The sequence below is a fragment of the Coenobita brevimanus genome, chromosome 43 (genome assembly GCF_032717465.1).
Source record: "Coenobita brevimanus isolate Jiangsu-jjx chromosome 43, ASM3271746v2, whole genome shotgun sequence".
Classification (NCBI taxonomy): Eukaryota; Metazoa; Arthropoda; class Malacostraca; order Decapoda; family Coenobitidae; genus Coenobita; species Coenobita brevimanus.
Genome location: NC_136996.1, coordinates 26,200,489 through 26,221,680, shown reverse-complemented (window position 1 = coordinate 26,221,680; position 21,192 = coordinate 26,200,489). Strand labels below are relative to the sequence as shown.

The 21,192-nt window shown below is 41.0% G+C and overlaps 1 protein-coding gene across 1 annotated transcript in view; it reads right to left on the bottom strand.

Moving 5' to 3' along the window:
* The window catches only part of LOC145397862 (neurotrypsin-like), a 32,006-nt gene extending 11,533 nt beyond the window's left edge, over positions 1-20,473 (bottom strand). The window contains exons 1-9 of the mRNA XM_080270896.1: positions 20,387-20,473; positions 19,141-19,209; positions 18,281-18,419; positions 16,157-16,272; positions 14,331-14,458; positions 11,010-11,169; positions 4,263-4,466; positions 2,857-2,973; positions 1,059-1,249 (exon numbers count right to left, since the gene is read on the bottom strand). Of these exons, the coding sequence (XP_080127022.1) occupies positions 1,059-1,249; positions 2,857-2,973; positions 4,263-4,466; positions 11,010-11,169; positions 14,331-14,458; positions 16,157-16,272; positions 18,281-18,419; positions 19,141-19,209; positions 20,387-20,473 (1,211 nt within the window). The remainder of the gene's footprint in view (positions 1-1,058; positions 1,250-2,856; positions 2,974-4,262; positions 4,467-11,009; positions 11,170-14,330; positions 14,459-16,156; positions 16,273-18,280; positions 18,420-19,140; positions 19,210-20,386) is intronic.
* Positions 20,474-21,192: the final 719 nt, after the last annotated feature.

Below are 21,192 nucleotides of genomic sequence, written 5' to 3'. Positions count from 1 at the left end.
AAAAAATAAACTAGTGCAGACAAGCACTGTATATGGTGACAAACATCAAATAAAAACTACTACACTACAACACTATCTATCTATCTATTTCACACATAGTGAAATTAAAGGACTTTATCTCTATCCTGTGTGAGTGTGGAAAAATTATTTTAAAGTGAGATGATGATGACGATGATATAGTATATGGACAGGGTGCGTTGAAGATTACAGCCACTAACAAATGCAGGACCAGACAGGTTTCTCATACTGCTGTGTGTGTGTGTGTGTGTGTGTGTGTGTGTGTGTGTTTGATAAGAAAGATACGAAACCAAATGTGAGAGTGGCAATGTACTAAACGTTTAACAGTAGGTGACGACAGCTGCTCTGAAGATTAAAACTATTGATCCACTGTAGAGTCAGGAGAGGGAGAGAATGAAGTCCAAGTTATGAAGACCAATAGTGAGTTTGGAGGGCGAGACTGAAGAGCAAGTCACGAAACCAACTGTGAGTATAGGAGAGAGAGAATGAAGATCAAGGCCCGTATTCTCACTGTTTAAGGAAGCACCCTAACACTTTTTCTTTCAGTTTATTTTGTTTATTACACCTTACTGACCTCTTCTGTGTAATATAAATCCTTCCAATATTGCCATACTCTACAGAATAACGTACCAAAATACAGTATAATAACCTACCATATCCATAAATAAATCGATAAGGAAAAGATGTTAGGGAACTTCCTTCACCGAGAAGAATGCCAGCCCAAGACCAACTGTGAGCTTAGAAAGAGGAGCCAGACACGAGACCAACTGAGATGTAAGAAATGTGGCAACCCACTGTGACGCCAGCGGCTTAGTGGAACAAAGATGTGAGACCATAATTATCAGGTTATATGAGTGGCATCGTACGCGTGGCAGCATGTGAGAGCGGAAGCGATGAAGATGATGATACCAACTGAGGTTATAAAACATCATACGCGTGACAGCATGTGACAGCGGTAGTAATGGAGAGAAAGACATGAGACCGGCTTTGTTGTTAGAAAATGAAGAGCAAGCAACGAGGCTACAAAACTGGTAACGTACGTGTGTGAACATGTGACAGCAGCGGTGATGGCAGAGGTGCAGGTGGTGTTGGACAGACGGACCCGACACTGGCGTAAGTGCTCCTCCTCTCCCACACAGTCCAGCTTCAGCCGCCATGTCCGCCCTGACGCCCTCCTGGACCCACGCACTGCACGAGCATCGCCGTGATAACCCAGCATCCCACACACCACCTGCCACGAGAAAATACTCTCAGTTTCTTTCAACGAACACACACACACACACACACACACACACGCACACACGCACAGACACACGAGCACGCACAGACACACGAGCACACACACACACACACACACACACACTACCGACCAGTATCACTAACCAGTGTTGTAAGATATAAGAAAAGCTGATAAGAAAAGTTTGGGTAAACCATCTAGATTCTAGAAGAACACAGTACGATAACAGAAGGGTAGTTAGGTTTCAGAAAGGGAAAATCATGTGTTACTAATCTATTAAGCTACTATGACAGAGTTACAGAAATATTACATAAAAGAGAAGTATGGGTGGACAGTATCTATCTAGATTTCAAAAAATGCATTTGACAGAGTACGTCAGCACCAAAAACTTTTTATGGAAACTGTACCATCATGGAGGAATCCAAGGCAATCTGTACTGTTGGATGCAGGATATTCTCCGAAAAAGGGAAATGAGAACAATACTAAGGGGAAATTACTCATCATGGAGGGAAGTGACCAGCGGAGTTCCACAGGGCTCGGTGCTGGCACCAATTATGTTTTTAGTATACATAAATAACACAAAGTAACAATGGAAATGGAAGCTATCTAAATATGTTTGCGGATGATGCAAAAATACAAAGGAAAATTACTAACACAGATTCTTGCAAAGAGCTGCAAGAAGAATTAAATAAGCTTCATAAATGGAGCAATAAAAGGCAAATGGAATTTAATGTGGACAAGTGTCATGTAATTAACTTTGGTAAAAGTGAGAGAAGACCAGATTGGGATTATAAGTTAGGAAGAGCAACCTTGTACATATCAGAGAGGGAGAAGGACCTTGGAGTGATTATCAATGAGAGACTGTCTCCATAGGACCACACCAATGATAAGGTACGTAACAAGTATACATTGCTTGCTAATATGAGAATAGCATTCACATATATAAATGATGACATGCTGAGAAAGATAATAACATCATTCATCAGACCAACCCTGGAGTATGCATCAGTAGACTGGAATCCTCATCTCAAACAAGCACATAGATAACACTGAAACAGGTACAAAGGGCAGCTACAAGTTGGGTACCAAGCTTAAGAGATCTAAGCTACGAAGAAAGACTAGAAAAACTGAATCTACCAACACTAAAGGAGAGAAGGAAAAGAGGAGACATGAGTATGAAATATATAAATGCATCTCAGGGAAAGAGAAAATAGACATAAATGAATATATAACCTACGGGGAAGCATCAGCAAGAGGGCACTGCAAAAAACACATAAAAAGAGAGGCGATAAAGATGTAAGGAAATTTAGTTTTCCAAACAGGGCACTGATCAGTGGAATGCACTAGCGAATGAAATAGTGTGTGCCAAAACTATAAATAAAAAATTTAGGGATATGTATGATAAAAATGGTTTAATACACGGGACAGTACGAGCTTGACTCATTCCTGTAAAGATACGATTAGGTAAGAACAATTAGGTAAGAACACACACACACACACACACACACACACACACACACACATTATACTGAAGGTAAAAAAAAACTGCTACACAGAATCTAAAATAAAAAAAAAGTAAGAATACAGATGTAGGACTTTACCCTTGCGTCAAGGTCGTCAAAGCGAGTAGCACACACCGCGCCCCACTCGCCTCCCAGCCTCATCTCCACCTGGCCTGACATGGGCGGGTCACCCTCTACCAGACGCACCTCCACGTCCTACAGGAACCAAGAACGATATATATATATATATATATATATATATATATATATATATATATATATATATATATATATATATATATATATATATATATATATATATATATATATATATATATATATACATATATATATATATATATATATATATATATATATATATATATATATATATATATATATATATATATATACATATATATATATATACATATATATATATATATATATATATATACATATATATATATATATATATATATATATATATATATATATACATATATATATATATATATATATATATATATATATATATATATATATATATATATATATATATATATATATATATATATATATATATATATATATATATATATATTCTATATATATATATATATATATATATATATATATATATATATATATATATAGAGAGAGAGAGAGAGAGAGAGAGAGAGAGAGAGAGAGAGAGAGAGAGAGAGAGAGACATGTTATGTGCTAGAGGTGGGGCTGGAGCTAGCTCTGTGGCTAGAGTGATAAGTGGTTGGAAGAAGTTCAGGGAGCTGTTGCCTCTCCTGACATTGAGAGGACTCTTCCTACGTAAGGGTCTTTGTATGCAGCATGTGTTAGGAGTGTGATCCTGTATCGTAGTGAGACCTGGGCAGTAAAGGAAGAGGATATTTGCAGGCTCAAACGTACAGAAATGACAACGATTAGGTGGATGTGCGGTGCATCCCTGTGTGCAAGGCATAGGGGGGCTAGGTTTACAATGGAAGAGTTGAGAGGTAGGATGGGACTGGAGTGTATTGGTGCTGTGATGAGGAGAGGTAGACCGAGGTGGTTTAGGCATGTGGAGAGGATGGGGGATGATAATTGGGTGCAGAAGGTGAGAGGTGTTAATATTGGGGGTGGAGTTGCGAGGGGTAGACCGAGAAAGACGTGGGACGAGGTCATTAAGTGTGACCTCAGGGTTAAGGCACTGAACAGGGAGGCTGCCATAGATCGTGCAGCATGGTGAGCCGCCATTAGGTGACCAAGGCTGAAGCATGCAAGCATGTTGGAGCCTTCAAAAACGAAATGAAACGAAACGATTTATGTGTGTGTATATATATATATATATATATATATATATATATATATATATATATATATATATATATATATATATATATATATATATAATATGGATATACAGTACAGACATCGTGTGTGTGTGTGTGTGTGTGTGTGTGTGTGTGTGTGTGTGTGTGTGTAAAAGCAAACATACAGTAGTGCCTCACCCCATCATAGCAGAAGACAGAGATGTCCTCTCCATGATCACAGAATACGTTGTTACGGAACGTAGCTTCTGGACACTGTCCTATCCAGTCCTCTTGGCCGCTGCATCCAGGCTCGCTCAGCCAAATCTTGCCCTCACCCCGCCCCAGGTACGACGCAGAGAATGGCACCGACCACCCTGAGTAACCCAGGCTGCGGCAGATAACCTGCACCACACCACACAAACCACGGCAATAATAACACAATGATGGACTTATGCTCATGGTAATGGTGTTAATAACGTTATGATAATGTAATAATGGTAAGAATGTCCCATCCATCCATCCATCCATTGCCAGACGCCATAATCCGGTACGGGGTGGCCATTTGACTCTGAGTTATTTGTTTTACAAGGAGGGGCACTAACCCTCCACCAACCCACTTGACACGTAGGGAGCACGTATGGTTTGGTTATATGGTTAGAATGTCTATCTATCTATCTATCTATAGCCCGACGCCCTAATCCCGCAAGGGGTGGCCACAGACAAAACGCCTCCAAGTCACTCTGTCACCCACCATTTGACCACCCTCCCCCAAACTCACCCCCCCCTCCCTCATATACCTCTCAACTCCATTCCTCCACCTCATCCTCGGTCTACCCCTCCCTCTCCCTCCCTCCACCTCACCTACATACACCCTCTTAGTCAGTCTTTCATTCTCCATTCTCTCCACATGTCCAAACCACCTCAATGTATTTCTCCTAATCTTTTCAACCACATCCACATCTACCCCACAACGTTCCTTTACTTCTTCATTCGTCAGCCTGTCCCTCCACGTCACTCCACATGCTCCTCTCAAGTAACTCATTTCCACTGCCCTCACTCTTGACTTGTTCCCCTCTTGCAAGGTCCACGCCTCGCTTCCATACGTCAGGGTAGGGATCACAATACCATCATGCAGTGACTTCTTAACTTCCATACTCACCTCCCTATTTCTCATCACTGCTTTCAGTGTACCAACAACCTTCCTTCCCTGCTGTACCCTTTCACGTACTTCATCCCCCAAAGTTCCATCCTTACTCATCACACTACCCAAGTACTTGAATGCACTCACATTCTCCATATCCTCACCATCCAACCTCACTGCACACTCTGTGACTTCATTCCTCTCAAACACCATAACTTTACTTTTGTTTACATTAACTTTCAGCTTCCTCCTCCTACACACTGTCCCAAATTCATTCACCAAACCTTGCAACTCCCATTCATCTTCACTCAACAATACTGTATCATCAGCAAACAGCAACACCGGAGGCTTCCAAATCTCACCCTCATTCATTAAGGCCAGCCCCACATCTACTGCCCTACCTTGCACCTCCTTTACAACCCCATCCATATATATATTAAACAGCCATGGAGACATCACACACCCCTGTTTCAGTCCCACATTGAGATCAAAGTACTCACTCAGCTCACCATCCACTCACACCGTAGCCCTAGCTCCCTCGTACATACGCTTCACAGCACTCAACAATTTCCCCTCTACTCCATATATTCTTAATACCTTCCACATACCTTGCCTATCTATTCTGTCATAAGCTTTCTCCAAGTCCATGAAGGCAGCATACACTTTCCTTCCCTTCTCTAGATACTTCTCCACTAAACATCTTAGAACAAATATCTGATCTACACACCCTTTTCCCTTCCTAAATCCCCCTTGTTCTTCTCCAACTAGCTCCTCTGTCATATGCCTAACCCTATCAATGAGTATTCTACCTTATATTTTACCAGTCACACTAAGAAGGCAAATACCCCTATGGTTACCACATACTTCTCTCTCCCCTTTTCCTTTGTACAGAGGAACAATTATACCTGATTTCCAGTCCTCTGGAATCCTTCCCTCTTCCCAAGCCAATCTACACAACTTCCATATCCACTCCACAACAACCTCACCCCCATACCTAAGCATTTCACCACACACTCCATCAATTCCTGGGGCCTTTCCCAGCTTAATCTTCTTCATCGCTTCCAATACTTCCGACCTACTGATCTCTTCCTCCCTCCTCTCATCTCTTCTCCCAGCCATTCCCCAACCACTTATACTCACACTGCTCTCACTCTCTACATTCAACAAATCCTCAAAGTGCTCCTTCCATCTCCTCAATTTCTCTCTCTTCTCCAGCAACAATCTATTATTCCTATCTTTCACTCCCCTATTATTTCCCCTTTCACACTGCCTTACTTTCTTTACCTCCTTCCAAAACAATTTCTTACTCTCCTTCCATATCACACTCAGATTCCTCCCAAACTCTTCATCCACTTTCTTCTTACTCTCCTTCACCAGTCTCTTAACCTCCCTTCTCCTGCTCACATATACCTCCCTCTTCTCTCTCTCATCTTCTCCCCTACCTCTACTCGCCAACCATTCACCATATGCCTTCTTCTTTTGTTCCACAGCTCGTTTCACCTCATCATTCCACCATGCTGTCCCTTGCACACCCATGCATCTCCTCCTCACTCCACAAACCGCCTCACACGCTCTGCCTATCTCTTCCGTGAATATCTTACGTACGTCTTCCACCCCTTCCATCTGCTCTAGCTCATACCTTCCCAATCTTTCTTCCACTATGCTCTTATACCCTGTCATTTTCTCACTATCTTGCAATTTCTCCACTCTTCTCACAGGAGCTGCTTCCTCCTGTCTTCTCCTTTGCCTCCTCAACCACTTTCTTTGCATCTTTATCTTGGCCATCACTAAGTGATGGTCCGAGACTCCATTCCCCCACCCTCTCCACACTCTTGCATCCAACACTTGTCTTCTCATTCGCTCATCCACACACACGTAGTCTAGAATTGCCTTTCTTTCAACAAGTTCAGCATCCATCCTCCTCATTACTCTCCATGTATACCGGTGGATCATCTTATGACGAAAGTAGGTGTTGGCTATTGCCAACCTCTTACAAGCACAGATGTCCACCAAAACACTACCATTCCCATCTACTTCAGCTGGCACACCCCACTGACCAACCACTCCATCCACTCGTACATTCCCAACTTTGCCATTCATGTCTCCAATCAACAGCACTCTCTCGCTCCTCTCAAACTTGTCCATACATGCTTCTACTCTCGCCCAAAACTCATCTTTCACTCTTGCCACTCGATCCTCTGTTGGAGCATACACACATACAATCGCCCATGCTTGTATACCTAATTTCATCCTCACCCATACAATCCTTGCACCCACTGTTCCATACTCTCTTATATTCTCCTTCCACTTCTTGCTTATCATCAGACATACTCCCTCTCTTGCCCTCTCATTCTCACTGACTCCCGCACATGTACCTACACCATATTCCCATTCTCTCACCCTTTCACCTCTCCATTTAGTTTCAGTCAATCCACATATATCCACTTTTGCATCCTCAAGCACCTGAACAATCTCTCTCTCTCTTTCACTTCATCATTCACTCCTCTCACATTCCATGTTCCCACCCTAAGAATGTCCTTTGTTCGTTCCTTAGTCGTCAACGTATGGTCCGTCCGGGTCCGAGGCGCTTTATTCGCTTTTTTAGTTAGTTCTTTTTACGGGGTGGGGCACTAACCCACCACCAACCCTTTTAGTCGCCTCGTACGACAAGCAGGGATACTGGGGGAGTATTCTTGAAACCCCCCTACCCCCAGGGGGTTAGAATGTACTGATGACAATAATGATGTAATGATGGTAATACGTTAATTATATTAATATAATAATGACTGGCTCTAATAATAATAATAATAATATTAATATTAAAATAATGACAATAAAATAATACAATAATATAATGGATAAGTAATTAAAACAATAAAACTGAAAATAATAATAATAGTAACAACAACAACAACAACAATAACAATAATACTAATACTAATACTAATACCAATAATAATAATAATAACAATAATAATAACAATAATAATAATAATAATAATAATAATAATAATAATAATGAGAGGTATGGAATCTAGTGAGGCTAAGGGACTGACAAGAGACAGAGCTGGCTGGATAACTTTTGTGCGGGGCAGAGCATTACCAAGGATTTGGCACCCCATTTTAACGTGACAGCGTTCGGATTGACTGTCAGATAGGTATATGTGAAGCTACTGAGCGTGGTTATTATAATAATAATAATTATTATTATTATTATTATCATTATTATTATTATTATTTTTTTTTTTTTTGCCTATCCAATAGAACCAGGATTCCGGGGACTTGAATGATGAGTGAATGGAAGCGTGGCCCATTGAATTAGGCAAGTTTGGGCTGTCTGGACGTTGCTACTCCTCACCCTGCCCTAGGGTGGGAAAGGAGGTCCGGATAATGATGATGATGATGATGATGATGAAAATGAAGATGAAGATGATGATGATGACAATAATAATAATAATAATAATAATAATAATAATAATAAAGTAATTAGAAGTGGTAGGTGGGGGGGCTCACCATTCACTCACTCGATGTAGTGCTGCTGTCGGGTGTCTGCCCTTTCCTCTCCTCCTTTCCTTCCTTCCTCCTCTGTCTTTCTTTACTTCATTCTTTCCTTGTTCTGCCTAAGAGGCGACTTTACATTCCCTCTTTTGTCTTTCTGTCCTTCATTCTTTCCTCTTCCTTCTGCCTGTGGGTGACTCTACACTGAATGACAAGCCGAATGGTTTCCTGTACACCAGGAAACCATTTACTATGCTGGGTGGTAACCATATAACCAAATTATGGCGTCTGGTGGTTTAGTGGGTAATTACGGCTCTCCAATCGGATTAAGCCGGTGAAGGTTTATATCCATGGGATGGTTGGGGTTATTGCTCACGTAATGCCACTCAGGGATGAGTGAGGCTGGTCACTCTCATCTTAAATGTCAGGACCAACTTGCCTACCCCCGGGCTCTTACGCTCCTCATGGGGCAACGTAGGATTGGATGATGGATGGATGAAGTAAATAAATAAACAAATAAATAAAAACATGGCCAACATTTCGAAGTGAATGCAGGATGGTCTCCACATAACCATGATACACTGACATAGCTCTGTGCAAATTGCCACGATGATCAGTGAACATACAAGAACACAGAATCCAAAATCTTTCGTGTTTGCTCGCACATGGCTTGACATTTTACCCCAAAATCCTTTCAAAAGACAATAAATAAATAAATAAATAAATAAATAAAACAAGTGGTGTCTGAGGATAATTTACCTAAGAAACAATTATAATATACGTATGAAATTAACTGAAGGAGAAATAAAAGAATGACACCCAATTGGAAAGTGCTGGTTATGAAGCAGCAAAATCAGTAGGTGTCGATATCATGCTGTGGAGAGTGGAGACAAAATAATAATAATAATAATAATAATAATAATAATAATAATAATGATAACAGCAACAACAATATGAACTATGTGATTATGATAGTTACCTTAGTTTTACCGTAACATGCAGTAATATGGGTATTATTACAGAGAAGCCGGCACAAATGCTGATCTCGGTGCTCTATATGGTACTGTATATTCTGAAATGATTTCCCATTGTATGACTTCGTACATACATACGTACATACAAGCATACATATTTACATATACGCATAATTATAGTAAACTTAATAATAAAGCCCTCTCGCTCTGAAGGCGAGAAGGTGATATCTAGTCCCGCTCGTTCAGAATCTCCCTAAGGCTAAATAAAACAGTTTTGAGATAGCTAGAATTTTACAAGCCAACGCCTCTGTACTGAAGGGATTAGCTGGGTAAAATTATCAGGAGTTAACCAAAGTGGGAAAAAAAAAAGAAAAAAAAAAGCGCTACTGTAGTGAAAGAGCTTGGTACAAAGAAAAGGAAACACCAAAAGTACTGGTCCTTTGGTGGTGGATTATAATAGAGATGATAATGACTATAGTTCTTTCACCTTAAGTTGGCCTAGACTCGTCCTTTTGTACTTTATTTCCTGTAGCTCAATGGCAGAAACAGAGTGCTACGGCTCTATTTCTTTTCCATAGCAGTCCTTCGTGGTTCGTATTATATTCTAGTGTTCCTCTACTGTTACAACTCAGCATTCAAGATGGAGCGATGACAGTTTTAGGCCAAGTTAGATAGAAATTAGTATAACAAAACTATGCTATGAGTCTGGGAAGAGAGAAACGGTGGAAGACTAGGGTAGCCCTCTGATAATTTTTTTTAAGCTTATTTTGTCATTTTCAGACGAATTTATCAACTTAGGAGACGCACCTGGCAATGAAAGTGAAATCTAACACCTCAGTGCTGATGCGTCGCACGTAAAGTATATCGTTGAGAAAGAGGTGTTCGCTTAATCTCTTCAGCCCCAGGACGTCGTTGTGGTTTATTTTCGCTGCTATGAGACGATTTTGATGAACTTTAGGGTAACATCTCATTGCAAAGGGGTAATAAAGAGTGTATCTAACCCTTTCATTTCGGATAGTCGATAGAGTAGAATAAAATCAAATGCAAGAATAAAATGTAAAACACGTAATCATAGTCAAAGCGTCGTATACACATCGGTTAAGGGGCTCCCCAGTACCTCTTCGATATCATTTTACTTCTATATCTCGTACGTCAATATTATTCCTGTTCTTCATTTATGGGTTCTGTGCTGCTGTAAAACACAAACGTAACATACGAAACAATAATATATAACAGGCAAAATAAATCGTTAAGGAAGAGGCGTTAGAAATCTGCAACTAACAAGAATACTGGTTTAGCTTCCTACCAAGAGGTCCTTGCAACATATCTCACCTTAGCGTCGTTGAAGAGGAATGAGTCGTCACAGATCGTGCCCCATTCCCCCTTGTGCTTGATTGTCACCAATCCCACGGCCGCCCTCGGTATGTCAGTGGGAGTGTTGCTCCTCACCCGCGTCACACTAACATCCTCACACAGACCATCCGCCTCATCGCTATGGGTTTAAGTTAACATGTTAGTTATACCCTCACTATGACCACATATTACAATATTTATTTTTTTGTCTGTCTCTTCTAATTATTGTAGTTCTTACAAATACTCGTTGTTATAGTCCCACGAATGAATTTTCTGGCCTGTCTGGCCTGAAACTTACATTGCATGTATCTGGCAGAGACGTGGCCAGGGTGGCAATGGCAACCCCTGAAATAAGACTGGCCATTCCAATGGCCACCCCTAATTTCCAAGGGAACATCATCGGATGTCCCTAATAATTTCTTCTTTGGTCACCTTAAAATTAGGTTTGGTCACCCCATCTCTACGATCCTAGCTACGCCCTTGGCACATGGGCCTGGTATCCATAAATCTTTCTCAGATTTTCGATTTATGCCTTTGAAATGATTTTGTAGCACAAGTGTAAAAAGACGGGCGTAGAACAATGAGATGCCAACACAACCCTTCCAGTACTGCCACGTGTTCTATTTGGCTTCAGATATAGTTATGATACCGGAAAATTTCGACTCAAACGTACCCTCCACCGTGTTATGCACACTTACGCGAGAAAGGGGATTTTGTGTTTAACCCATAAAGTATAATGGGATACTACGCCAGAAGAAAAAATTAGGAAATGTCATGCATTTGCTCACACACAAAAAAATGCCTCATTAGTTTCAATCACTTGCCACCGCCAGACGATTTTATTCACCTTAAGAAAAGGTTTCCTATACTGAAGAGGTCAGTGAAGACTATATCTAAACCCTCCAGTTTAAGTCTCTCCCAGTATGCACACAGCAGGTTAAGCCCTTTGACTCTAGAGGGCCTTTTTTACCTGTGTCACAAGACGCCAAGCATATCAGAGTAGCGTAGGCTTATCTTGTTCTTTTTATCAGAGAAAACTTTGAAAGAAACCTTCACTACAATAAAATCTCCTGTACTGAAGGGAAAAAGGAATACTGTAATTGCTCTGGCTCATGAAACGCTCAACAACTGTGAAACTGGGAGAAACGTGGAGGGACATAGTGGGTCTCAAGATGAGCGAAGAAGACCCTCAATGCACGCTTTGTATATTTTGCAAAACTGTCTGGCAACATGCCATGTCTAACAATAGTGGTACTATAAGCCAAGGGTTCAACGAAAATGGGCACATTAGCAGTTAACTATGTAGTTCAAGTTGTCTTTTTTTTTCCGTTTTCATTCTCAAAATAACTTATTTTCTGCACTGTTTGGTACAAAGAATAGACCGACGGTGCTTACCAGGCTGACTCGACGACTTTTTTCTCCTCATTTGTGCCTGTGGTAGCTATACAATAAACCCCCGATCATAAGCAGGTATACACGATGAGTCCACCACCCAGTTGGTGTAGTCTCACATATCATTATTAGTGGATTCTACGGTAGACAACGTAGGCAGATATGTATCCCTATTTAATAACAAGGGTGAATTGTCACATGTTGCCTTTTTTGACGTTCTTTTTAGCAAGTAAACCCCATTGTAAAACAAGCCCATAATACAATATAATTTGGTTAAAGTTCCCTTGCTACCTATTAAGCTGATTTACCATTTCCCTTAATTTACAGTGTCTGTATGGAAAAAAGGCGTGTTGTTTTTGGTATAGCTCCATGACCTACGACGAGTATAGCCCGTATCTGGCTTAACAGTGCAAGGCAATAAAAATCTACGGCGTCCACACTCCCTGGGTCGTATTCTTGTCAGTTAAAGAGGCTCCAAACACTTTGCATGCATATTTCTTCCTGTATCACGTTAGTATTGTCGTGTGTGTTACTTATGTGGACTTTGTCCATATTAAACAGAGAAACAAATACAAGAGAACAATAAGGAGCAAAAACAAAACAAGAAGTAACTCAGAGAGCACATACCACCAGCAACGTCAATAAATTTCATGATTTACTGCTGCAGTTCCTCTTTCCTACTAGATCAGTACTTTTACGGTCTCACGTAGTCAGTTAATTGTATACTGTCTAAGTCTGCCTTGTTAAACAGTCTCAAGAGTGCATACCTCCGCCAAGGCCAATAAAATTTGATTTATTACTGCATCCAGATTCGGATCCATCTCAAAACCTAATCAACTCTTCTTTGACTCGTTACCCACCTGTCCACAAGATTTCATTGAAATCCAATACCAAATTTTGAGTTATTTTATACTGTACATAAACAAACTGACACAAGTGAGTATATAACCTCTCTTCACTTCCCTTACCGGAGGCAATAAGTCATTAAGAGGTGTAAGATAACCTCCTAAAGCCTACGAGGAAACGGGCATAAGTTACCCTCCAACGTTATACTAAATTCATCAGTCATAAACTAAAGCACGCAGTAACTGGGCACTGGACACTGATCAGCATCAAGGAGGATCCAGACGTTGGTGAGGTCAGCTACTACGAGTTCTCATATTTTATGTAAATGTGTTTTTGAGATCTCCGAAAGAAAATCGAGCACAATTTATTAGAAAGAAAACAAAAAATACTAGAGCACAATCTATGTTATAATGATCCAATTTCTGAATGTTTGTTGGTTTGTCCGTTTGTTACTTTAACACAGCAAAAAAACGGTGTATTGCAGCGCAATTTTTGTGAGAGCAAGGTACCGCTAAAATACTCTGACAAAGAATAAAACGATTTCCAGTCAAATCGAGACACCGGTTCTCGAATTATGACTCATTTCTGGCCTTCAGACATCGAGCGAAGGCTGCCGAAGGCGGCTTTAAGCTGGATCACCTTCTTTGTGGGCATTGAAGTTAAAATAACAGCCTTTTGAAATCGAGCGGGAATGCTGCCGGAGGCCTTTAAGGGAGTTTAATAATAATAATAATAAATACTAGGTGGAGAGATGGTGATAATGGTAATGAATGAATAAGAAAAGAATGATGATGAATGATGATTGGCTGGTAACTGACATGGATGATTTTTGACTTGTGATATAATGTGACTGACTTACTGATCGTTAACTAATGACTGACGCTGACTGACCAATGATAACATAAGTGAAGGAAAATAACTAGTGGCTGACGAATGACGGTGACGATATTGATGATAATAATTACAATTTTCGTAGTAATATTATATAGATAGATAGATCTATATCTATCTATCTATCTATTATATATACGTATGTAATTACTGAAAGACTTAATGACCAACCTTGCTTGTGGGCAGTCTGGTTTACCATCACACACCGTGTCCCGGTCCAGACAGGTGGATGAACCGGGGCAGGGGAACTGTTTGGCATCGCACGGGGACCCCTCCACAAGGCACTGTACCCCGGCAATCTGTACCGGGGTGGATTATATATTAGTATATACCACATTTTTTACACACACACACACACACACACACACACACACACACACACACACACACACACACACACACACACACATGCAAATAAAATTATTTCTAACACACAAAGACACACACATACCTGTACACGCAAGGCTGGTTCAACACCCCACCCCCACACACACACATGCCCATACACGGCACGCACATTTACCCTCACACGGCACGCGCACACACAGTATACATACATACTAAATGCGCTCGTGCGTGTGTGTGTGTGTGTGCGTGTGTGTGTGTGCGCACACACACACACACACACACACACACACACACACACACACACACACACACACACACACACACACACACACACTTGAATTTTCTCAATGATCACATACACAAACAAACACAAACTATACACAAACAACACACAAACACAGACAAAACACACACAAAAATAAACGCACACACACAAACAGAGAAACACTCACACACAAAGAGAGAAAAAGATGGACTAAGATGAATGTCAGAAAGCGGGTCAAAGTGAATAAAATGGCGGACAGAACATGTGATAGAAATATAGTGAGCTGCGGAGAAATAAACTAGCTTTTCTCCACATTCATTTTCGTTATCAACTCTGAAACAGTCGTTCCGTTTTTTCCATTGTTTAAAGTCTCCAGTCTTCATTGCAATGTGTCCATGTATTAAAAAAACAAACATGACTGACTATTTTTTTTTTTTTTTGTACGCCATTTTTTGGAAGGAACATGTTTTGCAAACTGAAGCCTCGATTTCTTTTCCACATGGACAACCTCACTGAGGCTATAGTCATGCGTAACGAAGTCCCTGCCAGCACACTGGCAAGCCGTAGTTCTGCTCACCACTTCATTCTACCCTTGGCTGGAGGGAATCGTGGCCAGAACTCATAAAACAAAGATCAAGGCCCTTATTCCCATCTCTTAAGGAGCTCCCTAGCACTTATTCCTCAGCGAGTTATTTTTGGTTACGGGCGGTTATTATTTTGTACGTTATTTATGAAGAGTGTGGTGACACTAGATAAATATCACAGAAGAAGAGAGCATGACGTAATGAGCAAAATAAATTGCCTAAGAAGAGGTGTTAGGAAGCTTCATTAACCGACAGGAGTACGGGCCCGTGTCCAATGGTAAGGTCGACGTTTCGCTGGTCTGCACGAGGAACCGCTTGCAATGAAACTTATTTGTGCAACGTGACTAAAGCTTTGTATTGCCATCAGCAGGTTTTCGTTCGATGTGAAATCTTGGCTACGACTTCCCTTGAGCCAAGAGCAGGAGTAGGTGTGCTGAAACTGACTAACGAATGTATGCTGGTTGGGCGTGATGCAAGAGAAGAATAAAAAGGCAATACGAGATGTGTAAGTTCACCTCAGTGGGTCTACATTCATGCCTGAAGAAGGCCTGGGAAGCACACTGGGTGAGAACGCAGACAGAAAGAGTGAAGAGAATGTGTGAGATGCGTATTCCCAGAAGACTACACGAGACTCACCGAGTCAGAGCGATGTGTGAATGCTTTGAAAAATGTTTCCTTTTCCGTCGACTTCACCGGGTTAATTAAGGCTGTGTGGGGTGAGTATGTTTGGAACAAGGCTTAAATCAATGCTATCAACTCCACGAGGTTCAGCAAGGCAGACAATCAGTTTTTACGGTTACCTCGGTGGGTCCACAGTCATGGTTGCCGATGCCTTTGGAAGCACATTGGCTGAAGGAGGAGGCGGCTGAGCAGTTGACACGGTCCAGCCAGTACTTGACCGAGCTGCGACGCCACTCTGCCGGGAACGGGAAGGAAGGGGGGATAAGTACTTATAGTTGTATCGTGTAGGCAGCGTTGACCTGGTCCCCGTCTTTATCACAGCCATCAATATTGGCACCAACATATCACCATCATCACCATCGACATCTTCGTTAACGAACATTTTCATCACAGACGTCATCAACGTCACCATCACTGTCATTGTCATTACATTACTGTGCCAGTTCCCTTTATTTTAGTGGAATATGAAAACAGCGAGGTTGGTCCTCTGAGGATGATGATGATGGGGACGGTGATGTGGTGATAATAAGTAAGGTATAATACTCTTATAATAATATGTAGGTAATACGTACGACCCCTGACACACAGCATTATCCATCAATGTTCAAGTTTTTCAGTTACTTCCACTAAATCAGCCAGGAATGGTCCTGCATTTGATGATAAGCTAATCCACAGCTCGAAGAAATAATTTCTCAGTGGAACCTGGCTACGACAGCTAACTTGGGCTCCTTCTGAACCCCAGAGAGAGGTCAAGTAGAAAACCATCGCACACTAAGTCTTTTGGCTCTGACTCGTCTCATGACTCGTCCATTGGAGAACCCATCGCGTCATAATGACAAGTCTGATCAAAGACACGTTAAAAAAAATCCTATAAACTAGAATGGCACACAGTAGAGCGCATACCTCCGCCAAGGCCCAACATGCAGTTTCTTTTCATTCAATCAAGTCTAATCCAGTATCAAACTCATAACCCTGTAAGTTGTAACACAATTTTAAACTACCCATGACTCTTATTCATAATTTTTTAACTCACTATAGCAGCCAACAAAACAGTGCATATCATTTCATAATCTGCATTATGGAACGGCAGCTGGAAAAAGACTACCCCCCTATGAAAGCATATTTAAATCCGCTATATAGATCCGGATTTTTATATGGATCTGCGCCAAACCATACACATTCGTAGATACCAGCATCCTAAATATGCCTAATTTTTTTCATCAAGATCCATACAATATTCACTTAAAAATTTACGAAAATGTCGAAAAACGCCCTATCTCGTAATGTTAAAATGAAAAAAAATTCCTGGATCCTCACTTTTATCCGGATCCGCACCAAAATTTAATGGAGTCTATTCTGGGCCAAGGCCCATTCTTCTACCAAGTTTCGTGGAAATCCGTCCTGTAGTTTTTGTGTAATCTTGCTCACAAACCAACCAACCAACCAACAAACAAACAAACGGACAGGGGTGAAAACATAACCTCCTTGGCGGAGGTAATAACCAGCAGCCACTAGATCTCGTGGACAGCATTTCAAATCTGGCATTATTTCACCCTCCCACAGTAAACCCTCCCTTTGAGAACCAGCAATATGCTGGACTCTGGACAGCAGTTCTCCTTCGGTACTGATTCATCTTAGAATTGTTCGTTGGTCAGCCTACTGAACAAAGATATGTACCCCTCCTCACCATGTAAAAATTCTGACTGGGACTTTCTTATCTTTCAGGAGCCGCTCCAACCAAGAAATGCACACATATTACACCCATTCACCAGCACAGCGGCCTTTATACCAAAACTGTTATCCACATACACATACCAGTGCATTATTCACACGCGTCATACACATTTGCATTCATTCCACTTACATCACTTGTAATCTTCGCCGCACAGAATGCCCAAACACAGAGGATATAATCTGTCAGGTGCCACCCCCATAGGAAGAAAATCAGCGACGAATACGATTGTTAATGAATATCTGCTGCTTGACCTGTAACAATATAAACCCCTTCTGTGCATATAAAAGAGCAATACTTCTGCTACCTCTGTTCAGACTCTCAAATCTCATTGTTTTCCTATAAATCAGATGACAGAGAGAGAAGGGCAAGGGGTACTTCACCGAGAGTTTGTGCCCAAGTATCTTATTTTTTTATTGTTAGGATGTAGCGTCCTGTGTGTGTGTGTGTGTGTGTGTGTGTGTGTGAGAGAGAGAGAGAGAGAGAGAGAGAACTCAATGTCGTGCTGTACCGGGAGAGTTAGTGCCGAAGTGATTGTTTCTGGTGAAGGAGGTGGCGCCCTCGTAGCCCAGGTCGCGACACACAACATCCGCCTCGTCAAACCCAAAGCCATCATCACACACGTATCCCCACGCACCCCCTACCGATACCTGTCAATTTATCAAATAAATAAAACTATTAAAAATAAACATTACATAGATAAATAAATGAAAAAAAAGCATTCGGGAGCCCAATGCCAATCGGCCGCCAGAATATGCTGTTGGCCAAGTCTAAAATTTTGGCCATATCTTGATACCCTGAAGGTTTCATGTTGATAGCTTAAGCCGTTCATGAGATATAATGGGAACACACACACACACACACACACACACACACACACACACACACACACACACACACACACACAGGAGCAAAAACATTATCGCTCCGCCTGGTAAAGGCGGGTGATAATAAGGCATTGTTTCATATCATCATCACCACTGTCATTTATCATCCGTTGTCAACATCATCAACAGGGTCATTTATCATCATCATCATCGTTGTCATTAAAATAATCATGATCGTCATTAATATCGTCACTTTATCATCCATTATCACTCCCCATCTTCAATATTCTCGCCATCAATATCATCAGCAGCATCATCATTAACATCGCCATCACTACCCACTCATACCCCTACGCACTCACACTTCTTATTCCCCTCTGCTCACTCTCCTCCACTCACCCATACCCCTATCCACTCACCCCTGCCCAGACACCCTCCTACCCAACTCACTCACCCCCATACCCACTCACTCTCCTACCCTACCCCCACAGCCTTCTACCCTACCCGCTCACCCGCATACTCACTCACCCCCATACCCACTCACCTCTACGTTTCCCTCGTTCGGACCCAGCCCACCGGACAAGCGTATCTGGGCAATTTCTCCTCCCATCATCTGGTAAGAAAGAAAGAATGAATGAAAAAGAAAAAAAAAGTTTAGGAAGAAAGAAAAAAGAAGATAAAGAAGAAAAAGAAAAATGGAGCTTTCTTCTCCATTTGAAAATAATATTTTCCAACGAGAGTTTAATTACAGTAAGCAAAAATCAGTTAAATATGAAATTCGGTACAGATGTTATAATAGCTCCATTTGTTTTAGTCCAATAATTATGAGACTCTTACATAATATTTTGAGAAGCTGCTGGACTCTGAGGACTGCATTACTAGGTTTTGAAAGTCATTGCTTCAGTTTTTTCATTTATCGTTAGTAGCTGGATTTATATTTTTGTCCGCACCCCAGCCTTCTTTATGGCACAATACGAAAATCATTACCAACTTTTTGAACTATGACGCTAATTTTATGACACCTTTCATGCAAACTTCATTACTAATTCTCTAAATTATGACATTGTAATTATATGACACCTAAAATACAAACTTCAGTAGTAACTTTTTGAATTCTGACACTATAAAACTGACGCCTACACTACAAACGTCAGTAGTAACTTTTAGAGTTATGACATTATAATTTTACAAACTCTAGTAGTAACTTTCTGAATTACGACACTAATCTTATGACACCTACAATACAAACTTAAGTAGTAACTTTTTAAAATATGGCACCATAATTACATGACACCTACAATACAAACTTCAGTACTGTAACTTTCTGAATTATGTGATTAATTACATGAAAATTATAAGTCGAGATTGCAGTGCCCTATAAAGTACCCAAATACTGTTTAACCATGTGGAGAGGGTGGAGATGAGAGACTAACTAGGTGAGTATGTAAGAGAAATGAAGAGGGAGAGGGGGAGACGAAGACCGAGGAAGAGATGCAGTGGAGAGGTAAAAGAATGAGGGTGGTGACTTGAAGGTAGGGCAGCCTGATGGCGAAGGACAGAGTGGCACTGAGGAGATTCGTTTGTGGTTACTCCGTCCGGGGTTTAGGCGGGTATCTGTATACATCTATCCGCTTATCTAGTTTTCTACCCACCTGTCTATCTGTATACCTATCTATAAGTCGATTAGCTAGACAAATATGGGTATTAAGTAGACAGACCGACATATAAATAGATAGACTGACAGACTGACACAGACAGATTAGGTGGACAAAACAGACTGCCAGACAGACCTGAGCTGATGCAGGTGGAGGCAGCAGCTGTAACAGCAATGGCAGTGACACCCTCGCCACGGCCAACAATGCAGGAAGTTGAGGCATCGTTGTTACCTATAAGAAAATGGCTTTAATTAATGCGTATCGACAGCACGTGGCTCAACAGATGCAGCAGTGACAACCCCGTCTCGGTTTGCTCTGTAAAAAGCCAGTGTATTGTAATAATGTATAAACTTGGAGAATTTCGTCCTTTTTCTGTTTACTTCTCCTAGTTCGGTTATAAAATTAGACAATAATACGGCCCTACATCTATTCATAGCACCTTTTCGTGACGGGCAAGACAGAGAGAGAGAGAGAGAGAGAGAGAGAGAGAGAGAGAGAGAGAGAGAGTGTGTGTGTGTGTGTGTGTGTGTGTGTGTGTGTGTGTGTGTGTGTGTGTGTCCATCATGTGACCTGCATCGTGCCATGAAACCGTCAAAGGGATGGAAAGAATTGGGTGACATGGACTGGAATTGCTGGAATACGTGCGTAGGATTAGTGGTCTGAGTCTAGTCAAAGTTTAATTCAGTTTAAGAAAAAAAAAAAAAACGCTTTGCCCTCACTTACCTGGCACTTGCGATGATGATAAAAAGAAGGGAATCTGTAGTTTTCCATACAACATAAAAAAATTCTTTTCCAAAGGGACTGGCCACGTAAAAAAACACCAGTTTGTAAGCGTATAACAAGGATTTTTTTTTTTTTTTTTTTTTTTGCACGAATGATATCACAATGCTATTTTGACAGTTTTATTCAGCTTAGAGAAATATTTACTCTCCAGACTGTTA